General features: G+C 48.7%; 1 protein-coding gene across 1 annotated transcript in view; it reads right to left on the reverse strand.

Moving 5' to 3' along the window:
* Window positions 1-846: 846 nt before the first annotated feature.
* Window positions 847-25,904, reverse strand: part of LOC308150673 (ankyrin repeat, SAM and basic leucine zipper domain-containing protein 1-like) — a gene marked incomplete at both ends in the record, with an annotated part of 32,178 nt that continues 7,120 nt past the window's right edge. Inside the window, 10 exons of the mRNA XM_080523478.1 lie at window positions 847-990; window positions 3,819-3,932; window positions 4,331-4,436; window positions 6,922-7,049; window positions 8,785-8,841; window positions 11,668-11,740; window positions 12,927-13,045; window positions 15,247-15,381; window positions 16,623-16,743; window positions 25,510-25,621. Coding sequence (XP_080379604.1) covers window positions 847-990; window positions 3,819-3,932; window positions 4,331-4,436; window positions 6,922-7,049; window positions 8,785-8,841; window positions 11,668-11,740; window positions 12,927-13,045; window positions 15,247-15,381; window positions 16,623-16,743; window positions 25,510-25,621 — 1,109 coding nt within the window. The remainder of the gene's footprint in view (window positions 991-3,818; window positions 3,933-4,330; window positions 4,437-6,921; window positions 7,050-8,784; window positions 8,842-11,667; window positions 11,741-12,926; window positions 13,046-15,246; window positions 15,382-16,622; window positions 16,744-25,509; window positions 25,622-25,904) is intronic.

Raw genomic sequence — 25,904 nt, forward strand, 5'->3', positions numbered from 1 at the left:
AAAGATGAACCTAACATTTCCATGAGTCATTTCTTAAAGGGGCAATCAAGGATGGGTACATGAATCTTTTTACTTTTAAACGAATGATATCCAGCCGTTGATTCTTGAAGAATATAACTTGTAAATGCCTCACGAGTTTATAGTTTAACTGTCTTCCCCATCAGAAGCTTTTTGTTGTTGTTGTTGTTGTTGTTGTTGTTGTTACTGGTAATGTTCGTAAGCAATGTCATTCTAAACCAAAACAACTTGGGATGAAGCGATCATTTCCACCACTTTGTTGTTGAGTGCCAGATTGCCAGTTTAATAGTTGATTTATGTCAATAATATAACATAAGAAAACACTAAACATTTTACATATATAGATGTAGATCTATATTATTGAAACTGGACATTTCTCTAAATTCAATTTCAAAAGAAAACTGGTGTAAAGCGTTCTCCTTCTGAGCCGTAAGTGACCTCCCGCTCTCTTTACTGGAACATGTTCTGGGAGGATTTCACTGATACTAAACTTGGGTGCTCTAGATAAAGAAACTGGGTTTTATTTGACAAAACCCCACACTATTACTTCAAAAGTTTAAACAACTAACTACAACAGTAGTTGTACAAGTACGAACGCAAAAAACAATCAGAAACAAAACACAGCCACATGGACCAATAACACCTAAATATCACCTGAAACTTCTCTGAAACGCATTTGAGATCCTAGTCTCATTAGCCATAATTCTTAACCAAAAATAAACATCAGACAAAAGAGTGAACTGATTAATAACCTAAGCCATAACTGGGCCAAAACAAGAGTAACAGGATGTTTCGCGGGGCGTCTAGAGGAGAGGGAAGGCACATCATCTACTTCACACCCTTGGCCCTGGCCAGCAGGAACAGCAGACCAGCTCCCAGCATGCTCAGCGCGCAGCTCTTCAGGACCCGTCTCCCCCAGCTGCCGTGGGAACCAGGTCCAGGAAGACAGCAGGGGTCTCCGGTCTGGTCCATCTGAGAGAGGAGGAGGAGGGGGAGGAACAAGGGAAGAGGTGAGGGAGGGAGAGAGAGAGAGACAGAGAAAGAGGAGGGGAGCGTCACAAGGGAAAAGGTGAGAGAGAGAGAGAGAGAGAGAGAGAAAGAGAGAGAGAGAGAGAGAGAAAGAGAGAGAAGGAGAGAGAGAGAGAGAGAGAGAAAGAGAGAGAGAGAGAGAGAGAAAGAGGAGGGGAGCATCACAAGGGAAAAGGTGAGAGAGAGAGAGATCAGTACACACACACACACACACACACACACACACTCCCTCCTTTCAGGTGACCAATCCTGACCTAATGTTGGGGGCTAACATAATCCTGTCCGGATTACGCCACTTCCCGCCAGTTCACCTCCATCAAAGCTCTCCTGCGCTCAGGGTGAGCGCTGGGAATTGGCTCAATTACTGCGGCCGATTGGCTGGAGCGCTAAGACGGTTACTACCTGTGGAGACGCTGGCATGTCTGGTCACTCACCTGACTGCCCTGATCTGATCTGAGGCCAGGGCCAAGTCCCTTACCTACCACATCACCATGACGACTGCTACACACTTACACACAGTGGTGTAGTCTAGTGGGTATACTGTGATTTTTCCCTCCCAGCCTCATATCGTTCATTTCGGAACGCCATAAAAATACATCTGCGCTCCCTGTCTAATGTTATATATCTAACATTACATGATAGTGCTGCATTTTGACATATTTCATGTCGTATTTCCCCCCCGTTGAGTGTGGTATATGACGCTATAGTCAGTCCCAATGGTCCAAAAGTCAAGTCAAAAGTCAACACAGACAGGGTGAATTTTATGAATGAAAGTGCTTTTCCACTTCAAAGGGCTTTACAACGGCCTCTCATTCACCCATTCACACACACATTCACACAACAGTGGCAGCAAGCTACCATGCAAGGCGCCGGCCGGCCCGCTCACTGGGAGGAATTTGGGGTTCAGTGTCTTGCCCAAGGACACTTCGACATGTGGCCAGCCGGGGCTCGAACCACTAATCTGCCAACCTTGTGATCATTAGACGGCGACTCTACGTCCTGAGACACAACCGCCCCACTACAACATTAGACATTACGAGATAACATGGCTCATCTCACTATGTATACTGTGTGTGCTCTATTTAGACTCCCAACTCGGTGTAGAGTTTAAACTGGACACTAGGTGGCAGTCACGGGCGTGTTGATGTTTGTTGATTGAATGAATGTGGTTGGGGGAAATTGTCCTCGTCATTTCCTGACCATGTTGTTCTTCTATGAAACAGAGTTCAGAGCAGGAGGCTAAACGTGTTCAAACCTCAAACCCGTGTCATTCACGCTGATCTCCAGAGGGGCGACAAGGACGCTGAGACTTCACTTGATATCTGCCAACACACCAACACACTCAGATGACACAGAGGGGATATCTTGACCCACACCCCCACCCCCCACTCTTCCACTCAGTGCGTGTTGCGCACGCGTGCGGGTCCATGTCTGGAGCTGAGCTGTCACAGAGGAGATGGAGAAGGGAGAAGGAGAACCTCGTCTTTCCACATGGCCTCTGTTGGCCGTCGAATTCCTGTCTGACACCGGGAGCGTCCAGGGGTCCCCCCCTTCCTGTCCTCACCCCGACCCCCACTTCCCTGAAGACCCCCCCCCCCGCCCCTCCCCGACCCCTCCACCCCTCCCCACTGACAGAACCCCACCCCCCCTCCCCTCCCACCCCCCCCCCCACACTGACAGAACACTGTCATACTGTCTTTGACTTATGGGCTGTGAGGACCCAGCCCTGTCAGGACTTACCCCTGTGTGCACACACACACACACACACACACACACACACACGCTCGCTCACACACGCTCGCTCACACACACACACAGAGAGAGAGAGCGAGGAGGAAGATGACCCTGGTCACTCACTCTCTCACCAGTACGGTGGGGGGGGTGTTGGCCGGGGCTGGGGAACAGCAGAGAGGATAGGGAGGTGGAGGAGGAGGATAGGGAGGTGGAGGGGGAGGTTGGCCGGGGCTGGGGAACAGCAGAGAGGATAGGGAGGTGGAGGAGGAGGATAGGGAGGTGGAGGGGGAGGTTGGCCGGGGCTGGGGAACAGCAGAGAGGATAGGGAGGTGGAGGGGGAGGATAGGGAGGTGGAGGAGGAGGTTGGCCGGGGCTGGGGAACAGCAGAGAGGATAGGGAGGTGGAGGAGGAGGATAGGGAGGTGGAGGGGGAGGTTGGCCGGGGCTGGGGAACAGCAGAGAGGATAGGGAGGTGGAGGAGGAGGATAGGGAGGTGGAGGGGGGTGTTGGCCGGGGCTGGGGAACAGCAGAGAGGATAGGGAGGTGGAGGAGGAGGATAGGGAGGTGGAGGGGGAGGATAGGGAGGTGGGGGGGGTGTTGGCCGGGGCTGGGGAACAGCAGAGAGGATAGGGAGGTGGAGGAGGAGGATAGGGAGGTGGAGGGGGAGGTTGGCCGGGGCTGGGGAACAGCAGAGAGGATAGGGAGGTGGAGGAGGAGGATAGGGAGGTGGAGGAGGAGGATAGGGAGGTGGAGGGGGTGTTGGCCGGGGCTGGGGAACAGCAGAGAGGATAGGGAGGTGGAGGAGGAGGATAGGGAGGTGGAGGAGGAGGATAGGGAGGTGGAGGGGGAGGTTGGCCGGGGCTGGGGAACAGCAGAGAGGATAGGGAGGTGGAGGAGGAGGATAGGGAGGTGGAGGGGGAGGTTGGCCGGGGCTGGGGAACAGCAGAGAGGATAGGGAGGTGGAGGAGGAGGATAGGGAGGTGGAGGGGGAGGATACGGAGCAGAGGGTGAGACAGACATGGAGAGTACCGTACTGACCTTGCGTAGAAGGTTCCGGAGAGAGGTGACCTCCTTCTGCAGGTCTCTGGTCTGGACCACCAGCTCGCTGCAGATGGCCTGAGACTTGCCCTGGGGGTCCAGGCCCAGAATCAGCTGGGGACCAGAGGAAGACAGACATCCATCAGACGCACCAAGAGCAGCAGACAGTATTAAGACGCACCAAGAGCAGCAGACAGTATTAAGAAGACAGAAAAATTATCAGTACTGTTGATCCTGTTAATTTATGTATTACCGGTAATCAATGGAGAATATAATTTAAGTATTATTGTTCTCACATGGAAGTGACGGTTAGGGGTAGGACATGATAAGCTTAGGCTTCATCCTACTACCCTTCATGTCCCCACCCACCCACCCACACCCACACCCACACACCCGCCCACCCACACACATACATACCCACACCCACACCCACACCCACACCCACACACACACACACACACACACACACACACACACACACACACAAACACACACACACACACCAGTGTTACCTCAGAGGCGCTTTGTGGGAAGCGGCCGATGACGTCCTGAACCGTCTCCGTCAGGTAACAACACTGCTGCCTCAGACTGATCAGGAAGTTACACAACTCCTCACTCCTACACACACACACACACACACACACACACACACACACACACACACACACACACACACACACACACACACACACACACACACACACACACACACAGAGACATCGATCAGGGGAGATGTACAGCAGACGACTCACCTCTTTGGGACAGACAGACAGACAGACACAAATGGATGTCTGTGTCCGTCTGTCCCAAAGAGGTGACGACAGAGAGACAGGAAGGCTCCACTTTCCACTTCCCATGAACGGACGGACGGACGGACAGACAGGCGACTAGGGGCGCACAGTCAAACGGCTGTGTCTCAGGAGGTAGAGCTGCCGCCTAATGATCACAAGGTTGGCAGATCGGCGGTTCGAGCCCCGACTGGCCACATGTCGAAGTGTCCTTGGGCAAGACACTGAACCCCAAATTGCTCCCAGTGAGCGGGGCCGGCGCCTTGCATGGCAGCTTGCCGCCATTGGTGTGTGAATGTGTGTGTGTGAACGGGTGAATGAGAGGCCGTTGTAAAGCGCTTTGGATAAAGGCGCTATGTAAGTGCAGTCCGTTTACAATCCATTTACAGTCTCCCCCCCTACGCAACACCCAGACAACTGAACACACACAGAAACACTTGTTCCTAGACCATGTGTGGACCCTCAGCATCATCATCATTCAAAAAACCCACAGACCGTGACCTATGTCTCTCCTGTCTCTCTCTCTCTCCGTCTTCGTACATAATCTCGTATCCGTCAAAGAAGTCCTATTCCTCTCAGCGACGACATTCTCGAGATGGTGGTGGTGATGATGGCTGATAAATGCGGTTCTTTATCTTAATGGTATGTTTCCCGTGGCGGGGGCGGGGGGCGGGGGGGTGATAGGTGAGCCGTGGTGGATCCCAGCAGCTTGTTCTGTGAGCCTCACACTCTGTCAGCGGGGCATGTAAACACTGTCAGGCAGGCCTGGAGGTACTATCTCCCTGCTCAGGCCCCTGGGTGTTAGACACTCTGTTAGTTTATCTAGGGGACTTGACCTCTGTTAAGAGAGGCCGGCGGATAGCGATAGGCAGGTCGCTGGTTCGGTTCGATCCCCTCCCTCAGGGCCGCAAGTGGTGCCTACCACTGCCATTGTGCCCTTGAGCAAGGCACTTACTTAACCCCTAATTGCTCTTCTGCCTAGAGAAAAAAAAAGACATTCTGTTGTGCAATGACAAGAAGAGGTTGAATCTAAATCTACTCTACTCTACTCTAGTCTAGTCTAAATCTTAGTCTAGGGGGAGGAGGAGGAGGAGGGGGAGGAGGAGGAGGAGGGGGGGGAGGAGGAGGAGGGGGAGGAGGAGGGGGAGGAGGAGGAGGAGGAGGGGGAGGAGGAGGAGGAGGAGGAGGAGGAGGAGGGGGAGGAGGGGGAGGGGGAGGAGGAGGAGGAGGAGGAGGAGGAGGAGGAGGAGGGGGAGGAGGGGGAGGAGGAGGGACGTTCCCAGCCGGAGCGGTGGTTGATCTCCCTGAGACGACGCCTCTTCTAAGTGAGTCGCTTTGAGGGCAGCGGAGATGAAAAGCTAAACGGATGACCGCGCCGCGATGGGCGTGTGTGTGTGTGTGTGTGAGCGGAACCTTTTTTCCCACCAGAAATCCGGCTTAGGGCTGTGGTAGGATGAGCCGAAACCTCTGGACCTCTCTGTCTGTCTGTCTGTCTGCGGGTGTTTACAGTGGGACCCGTCAGCGGAGGAGAGGTTTAGCCTTGTGGGATTTACAGCGTCTTCTCCGCGCTCCGCACCCCCGCCCTCCCCTCTACGGGGCCTGGACGCTGAGTACAGGGAGGAGAGAGCGGGGTAGGACTGAGGATTCATGGTGTGGGGGGGGGGGTGGGTCTAGACAGACACGGCTGTTTGGCCCTGAGCTCTGGCCCTCCATCTGTCACCTTCCATCCCCTCTCACCTTACAAATCATTACTGCCCGCTTAGCCCATTAGGACACACACACACACACACACACACACCGCCCCGCACTCCTCTCTCTCTGGGCTGGGGGGGGACAGGAGATCCCAGGCAGGGGGGACAGAGGGAAGGGTTAGACTGGAGGGGCGGAGGGATGGATGACTTCCAGTGTGTGTGTGTGTGTGTGTGTGTGTGTGTGAATGAATGGTGGACTGCTGCAGAGTGTGAGACCAGTAGATATGATCCACCTGCTGTAGTCAGGGGTGCAAACTGGTGACGGCCCAAAAAGGTGACCATTTATTTTCTCCTGAAAAGAAAGAAAACGCCCCCCCACGGTTCGGCAAGCATGTCCACCGCGGATCAATTGCAACATTTAAACAAGTAACTAGTCTGCAGTGTGTGTGTGTGTGTGTGTGTGTACCCTGTGTCTGTGTTGTCCAGCTGGCTGAGTGTGTGTGTGTGTGTGTGTGTGTGTGTGTGTGTGTGTGTGTGAGTGTGTGTGTGTGTGTGTGTGTGTGTGTGTGTACCCTGTGTCTGTGTTGTCCAGCTGGCTGAGTGTGTGTGTGTGTGTGTGGGTACCCAGTGTGTATGTTGTCCAGCTGGCTGAGTTTGTCCAGGTCCACTCTGTCCAGGTCCACTCTGTCCGGGTGCATCTCCTGCACGGCGCTGAGCACCTTCCTCTGGTCCTCTGGGTCATCGATGCCCATCTGGGAGACACAGAGGAGCTCAGTCCCGTGATACAGAACCTTCAGACACATTTCAGCTTCATGCATACAAGCACGCCTGTACTATTGTCATTGTTCATATTGTATTCCACCCCTGTACATTGTACCGCACATTTCAAATCTTTTATCTTTTTTTTTTTTTTTTATCTTGTCGTATCATATTGTTATTTATTGTTTTTGTTTGCTATGCACCGTGGATGAGAGGGAAACGCAATGGCAGCCCTCTGTATGTCTGTACATATACTGGATTGACAATAAAGCTGACTTTGAGCTTTAAAAAAAATTGCGGTTGAGAGAGGACGCTGGCGTTGCTTGTTCGCCGCCTGAAATCTACTAGGTGGATTTGCAGTATACAGTAGGGATGTTACGCTCGACGCAGTAGTCACGACACAGCGTCTATCTTCCGACGCAATGTGCGTCGATACAAATGTATCGATGCTTGTGTCAAATGGCAAAAACCACGTGACTACTCGAAGAAAGATTCGTACGTCACACACGCACATCTGACGCGTGTGTCAATCGTTCCGCAAACGGGGCAGTGTTCCAAGTTTGGTACTGCATAAAATGACGTTGAACTCTCATATTCACTCATATTCACTCATATTCGAGGGTTGTAGTCAGAGTGGAGACATACGGACGCTAGACAGAATACATTTATTGACAGAGACAGAGATAGAGATAGAAATAGACATGAGATTGGTAGATATTGATAGATAGATATAGAACATACAGAGATAGTCATAGATTCATAATTGCAACACATAGGCTAGCCAGATAGATACACATAAAAAAACGTTGCCTGTTCATGTACACAAGCAATAAATATTTGATTGTTCACATAAGCACAAGTCTGTCCAGTTTCCACAATGTAGCCTTGTTTTGCACTCTTTCCCTGTTCCACGAGCACGTCCCAACACTGTGGCCCCTGTTATGCCATGTTGACCATCTATATCTGCCCCAATTATCAAACAGCCATGTCCCACACATGCCTAAATGTCGTTCAGATTTGTATCTTTACATATCAGAAATGGACACAACATTTGCATTTATTTATTTATTCTTTCATATATGTATTTATTATAGTCTACTAGACACATCAACATTTAAGATCGCATATATGGCCACACAGTTTATCACAGCACCTTTATTGAACATGGCTTATTGTATTTTGCCTCAAATTCCTGACTTGTGAATCAGTCGATACAGCCGCAATACCATGACCTGACCAGCAGATGTCATTGTGGAGCTGCTGTATCGACTGCATCGATAGATCGACACTTTTTCCGACACAATTGTGTCGAACGTGTCAATTGCGTCGAAAGCTTCGTTTCCCCCATCACTAGTATACAGAGTAGATTGTCCCACAAAGACACCTAGACTTAGATTAGTAATCTAAAAATGAATTAGACCCCTATACTTTCTTTCATTTTTTGTGTCTTTTTATTTTACTACTCAATCTTTTCAGTTTGTAAAGCGTCTTTGAGTGTCTAGAAAAGCGCTATATAAGTCTAATGTATTATTATTATTATTATTATTATTATTATTATTATTATTATTATGTCAACCCCTGGACTACAGTGGTAGTACTTTGAAGCTGCGACAGCATGTGTGTGTGTGCGTGTGTGTGTGTGAGCGTGTGTGTGTGTGTGTGAGCGTGTGTGTGTGTGTGAGCGTGTGTGTGTGTGTGTGTGTGTGTGTGTGTAAGACTTCTTCTTACGTTCTCCAGGTCGTCCTTCTCCATGGTCAGCAGGTCGCTCCAGGTGACGTCATTCTCCTGTAAGAAACCACATTAATAAAATACACATCTACACTGCTACAATAGGACTTTTACAGTTTGCATAATGTTCCAAACCAGAGTGTCTGGTATCTAGCATACCATATCTTTGCACATTTCTACATACCTCTTTTTGATATAGCCTCTAATGTATACATCTGTATACACCATGCTGTACATAGCTACCTTAACTGTACATATCTACCTTAACTGTACATATAATTACACACGTATAGGGGTAGTGGTGGTCTAGTGGATAGTGAGTTGGACTTGTGATCGGAAGGTTGTGAGTTCAAATCCCGCCTGAAGCCACACCACTACTAGTGTGCCCTTGGGTAAGGCACTTAGCCCTCAGTTACTCCAGGGGGAATGTCCCTGTAATTCGTAATTGTAAGTCGCTTTGGATAAAAGCGTCTGCTAAATGGCAAAATTAACATATCTACCTTAACTGTACATATCTACCTTAAGTATACATATCTACCTTAACTGTACATAGCTACCTTAACTGTACATATCTACCTTAACTGTACATATCTACCTTAACTATACATATCTACCATAACTGTACATATCTACCTTAACTGTACATAGCTACCTTAACTGTACATAGCTACCTTAACTGTACATATCTACCTTAACTGTACATAGCTACCTTAACTGTACATATCTACCATAACTGTACATAGCTCATAACTGTACATATCTACCATAACTGTACATAGCTACCATAACTGTACATAGCTACCTTAACTGTACATAGCTACCTTAACTGTACATATCTACCTTAACTGTACATATCTACCTTAACTGTACATATCTACCTTAACTGTACATAGCTACCTTAATTGTACATATCTACCTTAACTGTACATAGCTACCTTAACTGTACATATCTACCATAACTGTACATATCTACCTTAACTGTACATAGCTACCTTAACTGCGGCGTTCCACAAGGAAGCATATTGGGACCTTTACTGTTCCTAATATATGTGAATGACATGTCATCAGCATGTGATTGCAATTTGTTCCTGTTCGCGGATGACTCGGCTCTGCTGGTCTCTGACAGGGACATATTGCAGGTGGAAAAAGCGCTAAGCACTGAACTGAGTAGAATCTGCATCTGGCTAGCTGACAATAAACTATCAATACACCTAGGTAAAACTGAAACCATCCTATACGGATCCCCATCTAAACTCAGAAAGGCTGTAAATTACAAAATAAAAGTGGGTAACATTACTATCACAAGAAAAGAGGATATTACATACCTGGGCTCCATCTTAGAGGCAAATCTTTCCGGAGATAAAATGGCAGCAAAAGTAATCAAAAAAGTTAACCATAGAACTAGATTCTTGTACAGGATATCCTCACTTGTCAGTAAAAACACACTGAGGACCCTATCAGCAGCTCTCATTCAATGTCACTTCGACTATGCCGTAACATCATGGTACTATAGAACCACAAAGGCCCAAAAAACAAGACTCCAGACAGCCCAAAATAAACTGGTTAGGCTTCTGCTAGGCCTCAACCCTAGGACACATCTAACCGCTGCTCATTTTTTTAGCCTTGATTGGCTACGAGTAGTTGACAGAGTGCAGCAGCTTGCACTGGGCCTGGTCTTCAAGATACGCTACACCACAAAGACACCCAAGTACCTGTCAACATACTTCCAAAAAGTGAACAACGTCCACACATACAATACCAGAGGAAGCTCCACGAACCACGTTCAACCGCGTTGCACCACAAACAAGGGGTTAAACTCGTTTGCAAACTATGCAGTAAAAATGTGGAACGCCCTTCCTATAATCTTAAAGGAGTGCAAAACACTGCCCACCTTCAAAACCACTCTCAAAAACATTTACAGGAGGCTGCAATCCGTAACTGGACCCTCTAAATCAAAAACTGTACATACTTGTTGTTTTGTCCCCCCGCCCGAACTACCCATTGTACATATTATTTGTCTGTCCCCCTGCCCGAACTACCCACTGTACATACTTTGTGTTTTGTCCCCCGCCCCCACCTGTGGTGTATGTCCCCACCTGTCCTACCCGCTGTACATACCTTATGTTTTGTTGTATTGTTCTTCCCATGTTGGATGTATGTTTATCTTGTAGATAGTACTAGTTATTTGTCTGTATTATCTTGTAGATAGTACTAGTTTTTTTGTCGGTCTTACATGTAACAATGAATTGAGAATCAAGGACCCCAATTGAAATAAGCCAGTGGCTTTCTTGGGTTTTTATCCTGTTAGTTGACCTTGTATGTAATATGTACTTTCATGTACCTACTTCTGCAAATCTTCTAATAAAGTTTTCAATCAATCAATCAAAACTGTACATAGCTACCTTAACTGTACATATCTACCTTAACTGTACATAGCTCATAACTGTACATATCTACCTTAACTGTACATAGCTACCTTAACTATACATATCTACCTTAACTGTACATATCTGCCTTAACTGTACATAGCTACCTTAACTGTACATATCTACCTTAACTGTTCATAGCTCATAACTGTACATAGCTTACTGCTATCCTCTCCTGTATATAACTAACTACCGTAACTTGCCATACTGTACCTATCACTTATCACTATCATGTTTTATATCATGTGTTATATCACTATTCACACTTCTGGTTAGATGCGAAACTGCATTTTGCTGTCTGGTACTTGAACTCTGCAATGACAATAAAGTTGAATCTAATCTAGTCTAGTCTAGTCTAATCTAATCTAATCTAATCTAAAAACATCTTGCCTGATGTGGTTTTAAGGCCAGCCTGATGATACACTGTTAAACAGGAGGACTCAACATAGAGACTCACCAGCATGACGTCAAAGAGGTACTCCAGGTCCAGGCCGTGCAGGAGAAGCTCCAAGTCACACAGTTCGGCCAGGCTGTTAAGAGGAGAAGGTCAAGGTCACAGTTTCAAACTGGTTTCAAACAAGGTCACAGCGGAAACCGTGTTAAACACTGACACACTGAATCACCAACAGTCGTATGTAATCGCAACAAAGCTTTTGCTTACGCCAGTTCAGCTCTGGTAAACAGTAACACACATTATGACGGCAGTTTATTTGTGTTTATGTCTAGCTGCTAAAGAACAATGGAGAAACAGCTGTCTCACAGGCCAGGTCCCAACATTTAAACAGGCCCTCAAAACCCACCTCTTCAAGCTCGCCTTCACCAGTTAATCCTCTCCCCCTCCCCCTCCCATGTGTCCCCAGCACTACATTCATTAGGCCCCTATACTTTCTTTCATTTATTTTTTGTGTCTTTTTATTATTACTACTCGATCTTTTCAGTTTGTAAAGCGTCTTTGAGTGTCTAGAAAAGCGCTATATAAGACTAATGTATTATTATTATTATTATAATGCCCACAAGAGGGCCAAACACACGCTTCACAGCCCACACTGAATGACGAGTCTAATGGGAATAGTTTGAAGTCCATACTTCCTTCCTCCTGTCTATGATGTTTCAGCTGACATGACCAACTGTGACAGGTGACAGCAGCGTAGTGGAATCCTTACTGTCACTCATCCACTCAGGGCAAGATGTAGGGTTACTTTGAGGAGAGAGGATGTGTTTTAACACTACAACAGCCGTACCTATTTTACCTACTAGTAGAGGGTCAAATAGACCCCCTTTTTAGAATGTAAATCTGCTATTTACACACAGAGATCACTAGAGGGCGCTTCTTTTTTTTAGCCTGCCTCCTACACAGAAAAACTGCAAAACAGCTTTATACTATCTTATCCTGAAGTGATTTAGAAAATGTAAGGATACTGGGTGGTAGAACGCACATATCTAGGAGAAGTCATGAAAGGAGGGTCCTGAAATTTGATCGAGTGCAAAGATAGAAATTTTTTTTTACTCACAGGGGTCACCGTGACCCCTCACGGCTCTTCTAGTGTTAACGAGAGTTACACTAACTACAGGACATAGACTAAACCAGCTCAGCTGGGCAGTAGTGGGCGGGGCCTACTGCAGGCAGTGCTGCAAAGGACAATGTGAATGTAGAATATCAGAGCTAGTACAGTAGGGTTTGGGTCAGCCCTCTAGTGGGTCAAGCCCCGACCTCACCTCTGCTTGGAGGCGGGGGCGCGAGGCCCCCCCTTGAAGAACTTGAACATGGTCTCCTCCCTGGAGGGCCCCAGCCCGTCTGTCAGGGCCTCGCCGTAGGAGGCCAGGTTCCTGATGATCTGCAGGAGGGAGGAAGCCATGGATAGGGACAGGCACGCGGGAAGGTATTTTGACTGGGGGTGCTGAGGTGCTGTCTATATACGCTACAGGGAAAAAAATTGCCAGGGGAAAAAGTATAACGATTTCTCTCCCTCCCTCCCTCCCTCCCTCTCGCTGATTGCTCGTTCGCTCACACGCACACAGTGGCATAACGACGGGCCCCAATGCACGGGCAATAATAGTTAAGCACGCACGCACCCGCACACTACAAAGACGTAACGTTAAATATTTTACGAACAATGTGTTGGAATTTACAGTAATTTCCACTCAGCTCACAGTGTCCCACAATGTCCACAAACATGATGTTGACCATTATTACAGACAGCACTCCATGTCGATTGTTATTGCCTCTTAACGGAAGCCCTTCGCTGCCGAAGAATCGGATGGATCTGAATATCAGTTCTAATACGTTTCTGGCCGTCTGTTGCTCTTTCTCAACAACGTCCGACAGTAGAGCATTAATGGGAGTGTTGTTAAGCTCAGCATCTTCTTCCAACTCCACTTCAATTGTTCTGGCTGATTTAGCATTTTTGCTAAAGAACTCAGAGATTCCCTAGCAAGATATGACCATGTGATCACTAACATTAAAACGAACAAACACATTTTTACATTTATTACAAAAAACACATTTATTTGTATTCCCAAAAGCAACAATAGTTATTATATTGTTTTAAATTATTGTTTGAATAATATTTTTATTTTTTAAATTCAGGCAGGAGGAGCTCCTTCTGCCTGCCGCTAGGGGGTGCTGCAGCACCCTCAGCACCCCCCTTCCCGCGTCCCTGGATAGGGAGCACACAGGGGGTTAGAACTAGGGATGTCCCGATCCCATTTTTTCACTACCGATACCGATACCGATACCTGGGCTTCAGGTATCTGCGATACCGATATCAATCCGGTATTTGTATTTATTGTTGTACTCCTGAAATACTTCCCCAGTATAGTCCACAACAAGAGGACTGCCAGCCTTTAATCAAGCAACAAAACAGTACTCTGCAGTACTCAGTGACCAACTGGTTTACAGTTAAAACTATTTAAACAGCAGCATTCAGCATTGTAGGAAAAAAAGAGTTACTGTCTGATTTCTAGTTTTAGTGCCTTCATTTTTTATTCTATTTATCTTCTCTTACAAATGGCAAATCAATTATAGGACCTTTTTTTAAAGTGTAGCCTAGTGACGCCCGCTGGTGAGACTGTAAAGCAGTCGCAGAATCGAAGGGGTGTCAACAATATCTGGTTTTCGGTTTTTTTCATAACAGGCAACTTGTGCATAACAGCAAGCCCTGGAGCACCCTGGGACAGGAGCACTGACACTGGTAGTTCTTAATGCAGAGACTTGCCCATACTCCATATAGTCTACAGCACATAACCTGGGGGTCGTTATGACCCAAGAGCTGTGAATCAAACAAGGGCACCAGTGTTACGATGGGATAATGTATTTGGACCCAAGTGCAGAGTAGAACAGAGTAGACGGATGCAGGAGTATAATTCAAAAATAAAGGTACTCTTTATTTTGAGCAAACGGGAATTAATAATAACCACCCAGTAAGCGGTGAAACAAAAGAGGAGAAATCAAGTCTCCGATAAACGATTAAATAATAATAGGCAACAAAACAACAAAACAAAAGGGGAGATGGCTTTAGTCTCCCAAAAACGCCGTCAATAGAACAAGGCAGGGCAATGTACTTACAAAAGTCAAACGATACTTTATTTCCTAAACAGGCGAGGAACGATAAGGCTACGACGACCCCGTACACACATAATGAACGCAACATATAGTGAACAACCGACAACCAGAGAGGAAACAGAGGGATATAAATAGCCACAGCCAAAAAAACACACCAGGTACCAATCAGTAATTAGGACAGACAAAAATGCATACATAAACACCAGAGGACGCCAAAGGGTCGCTCCACAATAAGAGCGACCCCCCAAACCTTACACACCAGTGTGCAGGAGGGGTTAGGGTTAGTGTTTAGGGTTATTCAGTTTATACACTCTCAAGCACCCGGACTACGTGACAACATCTTTTCTGAACGACTCTTTTATCTGACGACAGCTTTAACTGGACGTGCCAAGCCCATCAGAGCGATCAAAGTGTACACACTCTGGTCATTCATCTGATCAGACTCACACAGGGTCAGGAGGTGGTTGGTTGTACCTGTGTTCTCCTGAAGGTCTGGGCCAGGTCTGCAGCAGTCTTCCCGGCCTTGTTGCTGATCTTCTGGTCGGCCCCCAGTTGGAGCAGCTTGAGGACGGCCACGTCCCTGCCGTACTGCACCGCCATGGTGAGGGCCTGGGGGGGGCCAGGAGAGGTACCAGGAGAGTTACCAGGAGAGTTACCAGGAGAGTCACCAGGAGAGTTACCAGGAGAGATACCAGGAGAGATACCAGGAGAGTTACCAGGAGAGATACCAGGAGAGTTACCAGGAGAGTTACCAGGAGAGTTACCAGGAGAGTCACCAGGAGAGTCACCAGGAGAGTCACCAGGAGAGTTACCAGGAGAGTCACAAGGAGAGTTACCAGGAGAGTCACAAGGAGAGTTACCAGGGTGGTAATTAGTAAATGGACTGACTTATATTTACATTTACATTTTTGGCATTTAGCAGACGCCTTATGTCGTAGACATAAGGCGCTGCGTCTCCTGAGACATCTACTACCCCCCAGCACTGCGTCTCCTGAGACATCTACTACCCCCCAGCACTGTGTCTCCTGAGACATCCACTACCCCCCAGCACTGCATCTTTTGAGACACACGCTTTTCCCCTCTACTGTGTCCCCTAAAACTTCTATTGCCCCCCTTGTACTGTTTCTCTGTTTCTCCAGTGTCTATATTAAAACATAAGTGTTTTTTTGTTTTATTTTTTCTTCTATCACGACAACTGCCAATGGCCCCTGAGCTGAGCTAGATTACTCTTCCTGCTACGACTGGTGGATTGACGATTAACTTGCTTAGTCAAATGTATTGATTAAGTAAGTCGCTTTGGAGTAAGGCGTCTGCTAAATGCCAAAAATGTAAATGTAAATGAACCCAGGCGTGACCACGACGCCCCTGTGAGACTGGGGGGTTCAGGCAGGTCACATTTACATTAACATTCACATTTACATGTTTGGCATTCAGCAGACGCCTTATTCCAAATCGACTTACTTAATCAATACATTTGACTAAGCAAGTGAATCGTCAATCCACAAGTCGTAGCAGGAAGAGTAATCCAGCTCAGGCCCGGGGCAATTGGCAGTCTCTGTGATAGAAGGAAAAACCTTCTTCTATCACCTTCTTCTAAACCTAGTTATTATTATAGATTTTTTAAATATATAGACACTGGAGAAACAGAGAAACAGTACAAAGGGGTCAATAGAAGTTTTTAGGGGACACAGTAGAGGGAAAAAAGCGGGTGTCTTCAGGAGACGCAGTGCTGGGGGGCAGTAGATGTCTCAGGAGGAGCAGTTAAGGTGTAACCTGAAGAGATGGAGGTCTTCAGTCTCCAACGGAAGATGGGTAGTGACTCTGCAGTTCTGAAAAGTTGGTACACTCACCGTGTCGCCATGGGAGTCCTGGGAGTTGATCTCTGCGCCGTGAGACACCAGCAGGTTGATCAGCTGACCGCTGATCAGCTGGCCCTCGCGCGCCGCCAGCATCAGAGAGGTCAGACCAGAGCTGTGGACCAGAGATGGTGCAATGGGGTTTGATACGGCGCAGTGACACTGGATTTCCTCTAGAGGGCGACATACACCAAGCCCATGGCACTCCTAGAACCGAGTACTAAGTACAGGGTTCTCACACATTCTGAAACATCACATTCAAGCACCTTTCAAGACTCAATTCTCTCAAATTCAAGGACCCAGCACGGCATAGTTTGAGACAGAACTAGTTGACGAGCTAAGTAAAACATTGTTGAATATATATATATTTTTTAGAGAGAGAGAGAGAGAGGGGAATTCAAGCACTTTCAATGACCCATGTCTATTTTCTAAAACTTTTAAGACCTTGATTTCTTTTTCTCAAATTCACAAACTTTCAAGGATTTCAAGGGCCCGTGGGAACCCTGTATGTCCAGTTCAAGAGAGTTTGTTCACGCTGTTTGTTCATGCTGTTCTCCCTCACTATGACCTGACTAAACACCAGTGTTGTGAACGCCTGTTTCGTGTCCTGGCGGGCTCTCGCACGTAGATCAACTTGTGTCATTGACTGGCCACACAGATACCTGGTCATTACCTAGATCTGCTGCTCACAAAAGCCCTATTCACACAGGACTAGTATTACGTGGTGACGTCCGTAATTTGTAATGATTATGGAGGTCGTCTGTGTTCTTAATCCCATGCGTATCGGCCATGTCCGTAAAAACGTCAGTCAAAATGACCTACCGCAAATTACCTACCTACCCTATTTCACTGGTTCTGGATGTCCTAGACCACCAATCTCTTTCACAATCTCAGTGGCAACATAAAAACATGTCGTACTGTACGATATATGGCCAAGCGGTCTGGAGACTGTCGGCACTCAATGACTTAATAAATCACTAAGTAATCAATCACTAAGTAATCACTGTTCACATAAAGTCAGGGATGCAAACTGGTGATGGCCCAAAAAGGTGACTTTTTGAAAGAACTTTATGAAAACTGTTGACCTATTTTGAGGTAAAAATCGGCTAAAACGGCTAAAAGGTGACAAGTTTGCACCCCTGTAAAAGTGTTACCCCCGCTTGAAGGTTTCTGTGGGGTTTCATTCATGAAAAAGAACAATGTTACCGAGAACAGAGGAAGAGGATGTGATTGGTCATCTACCTACGTGTGCCAGAGCTCGTGTGTGAAGCAACATCATCTTGGCAAAGTACAAATAACCACTGATGCTTTCCACTGAACTTTATCACCTGGGACTCACACACACACACACACACACACACACACACACACACACACAGTGGGTGAGAGACCGCGTCAGACCAGAGGTGTGGGAAACACACTGGCTATTCATCACCATACCTGACACTAGGGGTGGGCATCGATGATCGATGATCGATTAATTGATCGATAAGGTCTTGGTCGATCACAAAATATTTTGCTCGATAATCGTTTTTTTTTTATTTATTTTTTTATAATAATAATAATAATGGAAATTAGTTTGTCCACGTTATGTGTGAGAAATGAACTTTGCATTTGCCTTCGCATTGAATTTCACAACGCAGTACGGCATGACGGAAGTTCCCGTACGTTAGTGTAACCTGACCTCCAGTCCCAACTCCCGCTGTCCAGTCGCTGACAGCGGGAGTTGGGAGTTTCGTCCAGCAGCCGGTGAACGCCCGGTTGATCGAGTTTCATATTAAAAGTATATCTTCTCGGGGTGTCAGCGCGGTGGTTAAGGGCTCAAAATGACCGTATACTGATGGTGAATTTAGCAATAATAGTCTTATGTTTGTACCACCTCCATAACCGGTGTTATGCACGGGAAAAGCCGGTCAAGGAGGCACCCTTTGCAGGTCAATAACTTTGATTCTCCGGGGGTTAGGAAAATAATTCCAACGTGTCCGGATAGAGTAGAAGACAGGGAATCCAACACTATTTGAATGGAGACGATCCTCCACTCCTATCACCGTGGACACAGCAAGGAGCGAATTCCCGGATATAAATATTCCCTCGCCTCGCTGACAGCGGGAGTTGGGAGTTTCGTCCAGCAGCCGGTGAACGCCCGATTGATCGAGTTTCATATTAAAAGTATATCTTCTCGGGGTGTCAGCGCGGTGGTTAAGGGCTCAAAATGACCGTATACTGATGGTGAATTTAGCAATAATAGTCTTATGTTTGTACCACCTCCATACCCGGTGTTATTCACGGGAAAAGCCGGTCAAGGAGGCACCCTTTGCAGGTCAATAACTTTGATTCTCCGGGGGTTATGATAATAATTCCAACGTGTCCGGATAGAGTAGAAGACAGGGAATTTAGGCTACTCAGTACTCACTGCCTTGTTTAAGAGGATTGTTATCTGACTGTAGTGTCTAGTTAATGTGAATGAATGAATGTGTGCATTGTGCAATTCTGCAATAGCAACACAAATAAAGTTTTTTCCCCAAGGAAAACATGTTTGTTATTTCTCGCTTTTTTTTTTAAACCTTATTGATTAATCGATAATTGATCGTTAATTCGTTACGATGATCGAACAAAAAATGTTGATCGTTTGCCCACCCCTACCTGACACTTCCCAGGAACAGAGAGAGGCGTGTGGTGTGGTGTGGTGTGGTGTGGTGTGGTGTGGTGTGGTGTGGTGTGGTGTGGTGTGGTGTGGTGTGGTGTGGTGTGGTGTGGTGTGGTGTGGTGTGGTGTGGTGTGGTGTGGTGTGGTGTGGTGTGGTGTGGTGTGGTGTGGTGTGGTGTGGTGTGGTGTGGTGTGGTGTGGTGTGGTGTGGTGTGGTGTGGTGTGGTGTGGTGTGGTGTGGTGTGGTGTGGTGTGGTGTGGTGTGGTGTGGTGTGGTGTGGTGTGGTGTGGTGTGGTGTGGTGTGGTGTGGTGTGGTGTGGTGTGGTGTGGTGTGGTGTGGTGTGGTGTGGTGTGGTGTGGTGTGGTGTGGTGTGGTGTGGTGTGGTGTGGTGTGGTGTGGTGTGGTGTGGTGTGGTGTGGTGTGGTGTGGTGTGGTGTGGTGTGGTGTGGTGTGGTGTGGTGTGGTGTGGTGTGGTGTGGTGTGGTGTGGTGTGGTGTGGTGTGGTGTGGTGTGGTGTGGTGTGGTGTGGTGTGGTGTGGTGTGGTGTGGTGTGGTGTGGTGTGGTGTGGTGTGGTGTGGTGTGGTGTGGTGTGGTGTGGTGTGGTGTGGTGTGGTGTGGTGTGGTGTGGTGTGGTGTGGTGTGGTGTGGTGTGGTGTGGTGTGGTGTGGTGTGGTGTGGTGTGGTGTGGTGTGGTGTGGTGTGGTGTGGTGTGGTGTGGTGTGGTGTGGTGTGGTGTGGTGTGGTGTGGTGTGGTGTGGTGTGGTGTGGTGTGGTGTGGTGTGGTGTGGTGTGGTGTGGTGTGGTGTGGTGTGGTGTGGTGTGGTGTGGTGTGGTGTGGTGTGGTGTGGTGTGGTGTGGTGTGGTGTGGTGTGGTGTGGTGTGGTGTGGTGTGGTGTGGTGTGGTGTGGTGTGGTGTGGTGTGGTGTGGTGTGGTGTGGTGTGGTGTGGTGTGGTGTGGTGTGGTGTGGTGTGGTGTGGTGTGGTGTGGTGTGGTGTGGTGTGGTGTGGTGTGGTGTGGTGTGGTGTGGTGTGGTGTGGTGTGGTGTGGTGTGGTGTGGTGTGGTGTGGTGTGGTGTGGTGTGGTGTGGTGTGGTGTGGTGTGGTGTGGTGTGGTGTGGTGTGGTGTGGTGTGGTGTGGTGTGGTGTGGTGTGGTGTGGTGTGGTGTGGTGTGGTGTGGTGTGGTGTGGTGTGGTGTGGTGTGGTGTGGTGTGGTGTGGTGTGGTGTGGTGTGGTGTGGTGTGGTGTGGTGTGGTGTGGTGTGGTGTGGTGTGGTGTGGTGTGGTGTGGTGTGGTGTGGTGTGGTGTGGTGTGGTGTGGTGTGGTGTGGTGTGGTGTGGTGTGGTGTGGTGTGGTGTGGTGTGGTGTGGTGTGGTGTGGTGTGGTGTGGTGTGGTGTGGTGTGGTGTGGTGTGGTGTGGTGTGGTGTGGTGTGGTGTGGTGTGGTGTGGTGTGGTGTGGTGTGGTGTGGTGTGGTGTGGTGTGGTGTGGTGTGGTGTGGTGTGGTGTGGTGTGGTGTGGTGTGGTGTGGTGTGGTGTGGTGTGGTGTGGTGTGGTGTGGTGTGGTGTGGTGTGGTGTGGTGTGGTGTGGTGTGGTGTGGTGTGGTGTGGTGTGGTGTGGTGTGGTGTGGTGTGGTGTGGTGTGGTGTGGTGTGGTGTGGTGTGGTGTGGTGTGGTGTGGTGTGGTGTGGTGTGGTGTGGTGTGGTGTGGTGTGGTGTGGTGTGGTGTGGTGTGGTGTGGTGTGGTGTGGTGTGGTGTGGTGTGGTGTGGTGTGGTGTGGTGTGGTGTGGTGTGGTGTGGTGTGGTGTGGTGTGGTGTGGTGTGGTGTGGTGTGGTGTGGTGTGGTGTGGTGTGGTGTGGTGTGGTGTGGTGTGGTGTGGTGTGGTGTGGTGTGGTGTGGTGTGGTGTGGTGTGGTGTGGTGTGGTGTGGTGTGGTGTGGTGTGGTGTGGTGTGGTGTGGTGTGGTGTGGTGTGGTGTGGTGTGGTGTGGTGTGGTGTGGTGTGGTGTGGTGTGGTGTGGTGTGGTGTGGTGTGGTGTGGTGTGGTGTGGTGTGGTGTGGTGTGGTGTGGTGTGGTGTGGTGTGGTGTGGTGTGGTGTGGTGTGGTGTGGTGTGGTGTGGTGTGGTGTGGTGTGGTGTGGTGTGGTGTGGTGTGGTGTGGTGTGGTGTGGTGTGGTGTGGTGTGGTGTGGTGTGGTGTGGTGTGGTGTGGTGTGGTGTGGTGTGGTGTGGTGTGGTGTGGTGTGGTGTGGTGTGGTGTGGTGTGGTGTGGTGTGGTGTGGTGTGGTGTGGTGTGGTGTGGTGTGGTGTGGTGTGGTGTGGTGTGGTGTGGTGTGGTGTGGTGTGGTGTGGTGTGGTGTGGTGTGGTGTGGTGTGGTGTGGTGTGGTGTGGTGTGGTGTGGTGTGGTGTGGTGTGGTGTGGTGTGGTGTGGTGTGGTGTGGTGTGGTGTGGTGTGGTGTGGTGTGGTGTGGTGTGGTGTGGTGTGGTGTGGTGTGGTGTGGTGTGGTGTGGTGTGGTGTGGTGTGGTGTGGTGTGGTGTGGTGTGGTGTGGTGTGGTGTGGTGTGGTGTGGTGTGGTGTGGTGTGGTGTGGTGTGGTGTGGTGTGGTGTGGTGTGGTGTGGTGTGGTGTGGTGTGGTGTGGTGTGGTGTGGTGTGGTGTGGTGTGGTGTGGTGTGGTGTGGTGTGGTGTGGTGTGGTGTGGTGTGGTGTGGTGTGGTGTGGTGTGGTGTGGTGTGGTGTGGTGTGGTGTGGTGTGGTGTGGTGTGGTGTGGTGTGGTGTGGTGTGGTGTGGTGTGGTGTGGTGTGGTGTGGTGTGGTGTGGTGTGGTGTGGTGTGGTGTGGTGTGGTGTGGTGTGGTGTGGTGTGGTGTGGTGTGGTGTGGTGTGGTGTGGTGTGGTGTGGTGTGGTGTGGTGTGGTGTGGTGTGGTGTGGTGTGGTGTGGTGTGGTGTGGTGTGGTGTGGTGTGGTGTGGTGTGGTGTGGTGTGGTGTGGTGTGGTGTGGTGTGGTGTGGTGTGGTGTGGTGTGGTGTGGTGTGGTGTGGTGTGGTGTGGTGTGGTGTGGTGTGGTGTGGTGTGGTGTGGTGTGGTGTGGTGTGGTGTGGTGTGGTGTGGTGTGGTGTGGTGTGGTGTGGTGTGGTGTGGTGTGGTGTGGTGTGGTGTGGTGTGGTGTGGTGTGGTGTGGTGTGGTGTGGTGTGGTGTGGTGTGGTGTGGTGTGGTGTGGTGTGGTGTGGTGTGGTGTGGTGTGGTGTGGTGTGGTGTGGTGTGGTGTGGTGTGGTGTGGTGTGGTGTGGTGTGGTGTGGTGTGGTGTGGTGTGGTGTGGTGTGGTGTGGTGTGGTGTGGTGTGGTGTGGTGTGGTGTGGTGTGGTGTGGTGTGGTGTGGTGTGGTGTGGTGTGGTGTGGTGTGGTGTGGTGTGGTGTGGTGTGGTGTGGTGTGGTGTGGTGTGGTGTGGTGTGGTGTGGTGTGGTGTGGTGTGGTGTGTGTGTGTGTGTGTGTGTGTGTGTGTGTGCGAGCGTGTGTGTGCGCGCGTGTGTGTGTGAAAGAGTAAGTGAATGTGAGTACTTGTATGGAAAGTTGTGTGTGACACAGTCCTCTAAGCTCAGGTGAGTGACAGGTACAGCCATATCTCATCACGACACATTTACCATCTACTTCCTGTTTGACCATATCTATGCAGTCAGGTGACAGTCAGTCAGGCGAGCGTCACTGGTGTTGAAGTGAACCTGCTCTCATGTTTTTCCCAAGGGGCGGGCGGCTGTTCTCAGAGGCAGACAGGTGACAAGGTCGTTTGCTGGGGGGGGGGGGGGGGTTGTGAACTGGTGTGTGTGTGTGTGTGTGTGTGTGTGTGTGTACTGTAGAAGTCCTTACTCATTCCCAGACTAGCAGAGAATCGATACGTAGACAAGTGTTTTGAGCAAACAAGCAAACACAGCTCCAACGTCACCGCCGAGAGTAGAACAGCAGCAGAGAGATAAACCACCCAACTCTGAAGTCATGTTCTCACATGAAAGTCTGAATCGAGACCCGGCGCAAGTGGATGAGTTTGCAACATTGTTGCATCAATTATTTCTCTGATTTGCGTTCTCACAGCCCTTTATGTAAACAAAGTAACATACGCAATCGAAGCAACAGACGTGGTAGTTGATGTCAGAATTTTTTTCAATTGCCCGTTTTTTCAATTGCCCGCTCTTATCCAGATCAACACGCATGCGCATGCGCTGTTTTCCTATGGACAGCCTCGATGCGTCGTTTCTAACTGGAGCGAAACCACCCTTTTCAAGCGTAGCATCCGTTGTTTTTTTGCTGCGGGAGCGACTTCGAATGCGCGTTCTCACAGCTCCAAACGATCCAGAGCAAAGCGAATTTTATCCTAAACTCCGATTCAAGTGAAGCAAATGTTCTAGTGAGAACACACCCAAGTTACTTTAGTATAGGGCCTCTGGCGCCAGGTGAACACACCATGTTCTCCTACCCTATCCTAAGGCGTCCAAAAAGAAGAAAAAACAAGGGTCTTATCACTGGACAGTTTCAGGTGAAACTGAGCTTCAGTACCAACGTTCCCGTGGGATTCCCTTTACCCCCTTTATGTTTTACTATAGGGCTGTCCCAAACGACTATTTTTCTAACGATTAATCTAGCGATAATTTTTTCGGTTAGCCGATTAGTCTAACGACTAATATAACGATTAGTCTAACGATTATTATTTTTACTGTTCGATTAATGTATCACTTAATTTTCCCAAAATAAATGTCAAAAACTGCACTGCAGGGCAATATTCCACAACAACAAAAATCCTCTCTTTCTTACAGTCCAACATAAAATATAATATTATAAAATATAAAAGTTAACTTCAAATAAAAGGAAAAGTGCAAGTAATGCAGTAGGCAAGTTCAAGTCATTTTCAGGAGGAATACCAAAATAAACCAACATAAAATCCTCTAATGAGTGCAATTCGAGTTAAATTCTAATCGGAATCTCTCCATCCCTCTCTCTCTCTCTCTCTCCATCCCTCTCGCTCTCTCTCTCTCCCTCCATCCCTCTCGCTCTCTCTCTCTCCCTCCATCCCTCTCGCTCTCTCTCTCTCCATCCCTCTCTCTCTCTCTCTCCATCCCTCTCTCTCTCTCTCTCTCCATCTCTCAACCTCTCTGGGGTCTGGCCATCGTCAGTGTAGAGTCTGCGTGGGGGTGTGTGTGTGGGGGGAGGGGGGAGGGGGGTGCTTCTTGTTTGGTCCTTCTGCATGTTTATTGTTGTGTCTGTCTGTAGGGTGTCTGGTGTCTGTCTGTAGGGTGTCTGGTGTCTGTCTGTAGGGTGTCTGGTGTCTGTCTGTAGGGTGTCTGGTGTCTGTCTGTAGGGTGTCTGGTGTCTGTCTGTAGGGTGTCTGGTGTCTGTCTGTAGGGTGTCTGGTGTCTGTCTGTAGGGTGTCTGGTGTCTGTCTGTAGGGTGTCTGGTGTCTGTCTGTAGGGTGTCTGGTGTCTGTCTGTAGGGTGTCTGGTGTCTGTCTGTAGGGTGTCTGGTGTCTGTCTGTAGGGTGTCTGGTGCGTACAGAGGCCCTAACAGGACGTTCCACACGCACACGCAGACGTACGCACGTACGTATGAAGGTAGCAGACAGTGGGAGCAGTAGGGGTCAGACACAGGGTGGTCTGACCCTGCAATACTCTAGTTCTCTCCTGGTATTAAAAAAAAACTGTAATATAAACTACATCTGAATGGGATCAGCGTTTATCAGGGTTCCTACACGTTTCAACAAGTCGAATTTAAGACCTTTTTAGACCTCTTTGAATATAATTTAAGCCCTATTTGCGGCACCATATGATTGCTTTTTGTCATTCTGCCGTAGCTTCGTTCGCCAATCACTTGGTTCCAGCTTGATTCATTTCCACGTAAATAGATGTGGTCGGACTGATTTCCTTGCAGGACAAGCTAATCTAATTTTTTAGACCTAATAACTGGGACTTGGGACCTTTTTCCCAATGTGCCCTGCTGTCCTCTAACCTGCAGACTTCGGTGTTGACAGAGAGACGGCAGAGTTGTCCACTGGGAGAGGCCCGGTGTGTCTCCTGAGCCATTCCGGGAAACTCAGCAGTGCAGTACACACACTCTACGCACACACACACACACACACACACACACACATACACACGCACACACACATAGCATGCACACACACACACACAGCATGCACACACACACACACATACACACATACACACACACACACACACACACGTCTCACCTGTTGAAAATGTTGGGGTCGGCGTTGTTGGAGAGCAGCAGCGCCACACACCTAAACATCCTGTCCTCGACGGCGTCTGCCGTGCACGCTGCCATGAGCACTGTGAACTGGTCTGTGTGTGTGTGTGTGTGTGTGTGTAAGAGGGAGATAAAAACACAATCAGTCACACAATTTGTAAAAAAATATTACTGATTTCTTTTCTCACTCATATCTATACAATTTATTGCCAATGGGGAAAACAAACCAAATGTCCTGTCTGTCTGTCTGTCTGTCTGCGTCACATAACAACACTTCACTTGATAAATGGTAAATGGTGCCATGCAAGGCGCCGGCCCGCTCACTGGGAGCAATTTTGGGGTTCAGTGTCTTGCTCAAGGACACTTCGACATGTGGCC

Source organism: Nansenia antarctica (assembly GCF_963989245.1).
Source record: "Nansenia antarctica genome assembly, chromosome: 2".
Lineage (NCBI taxonomy): Eukaryota > Metazoa > Chordata > Actinopteri > Argentiniformes > Microstomatidae > Nansenia > Nansenia antarctica.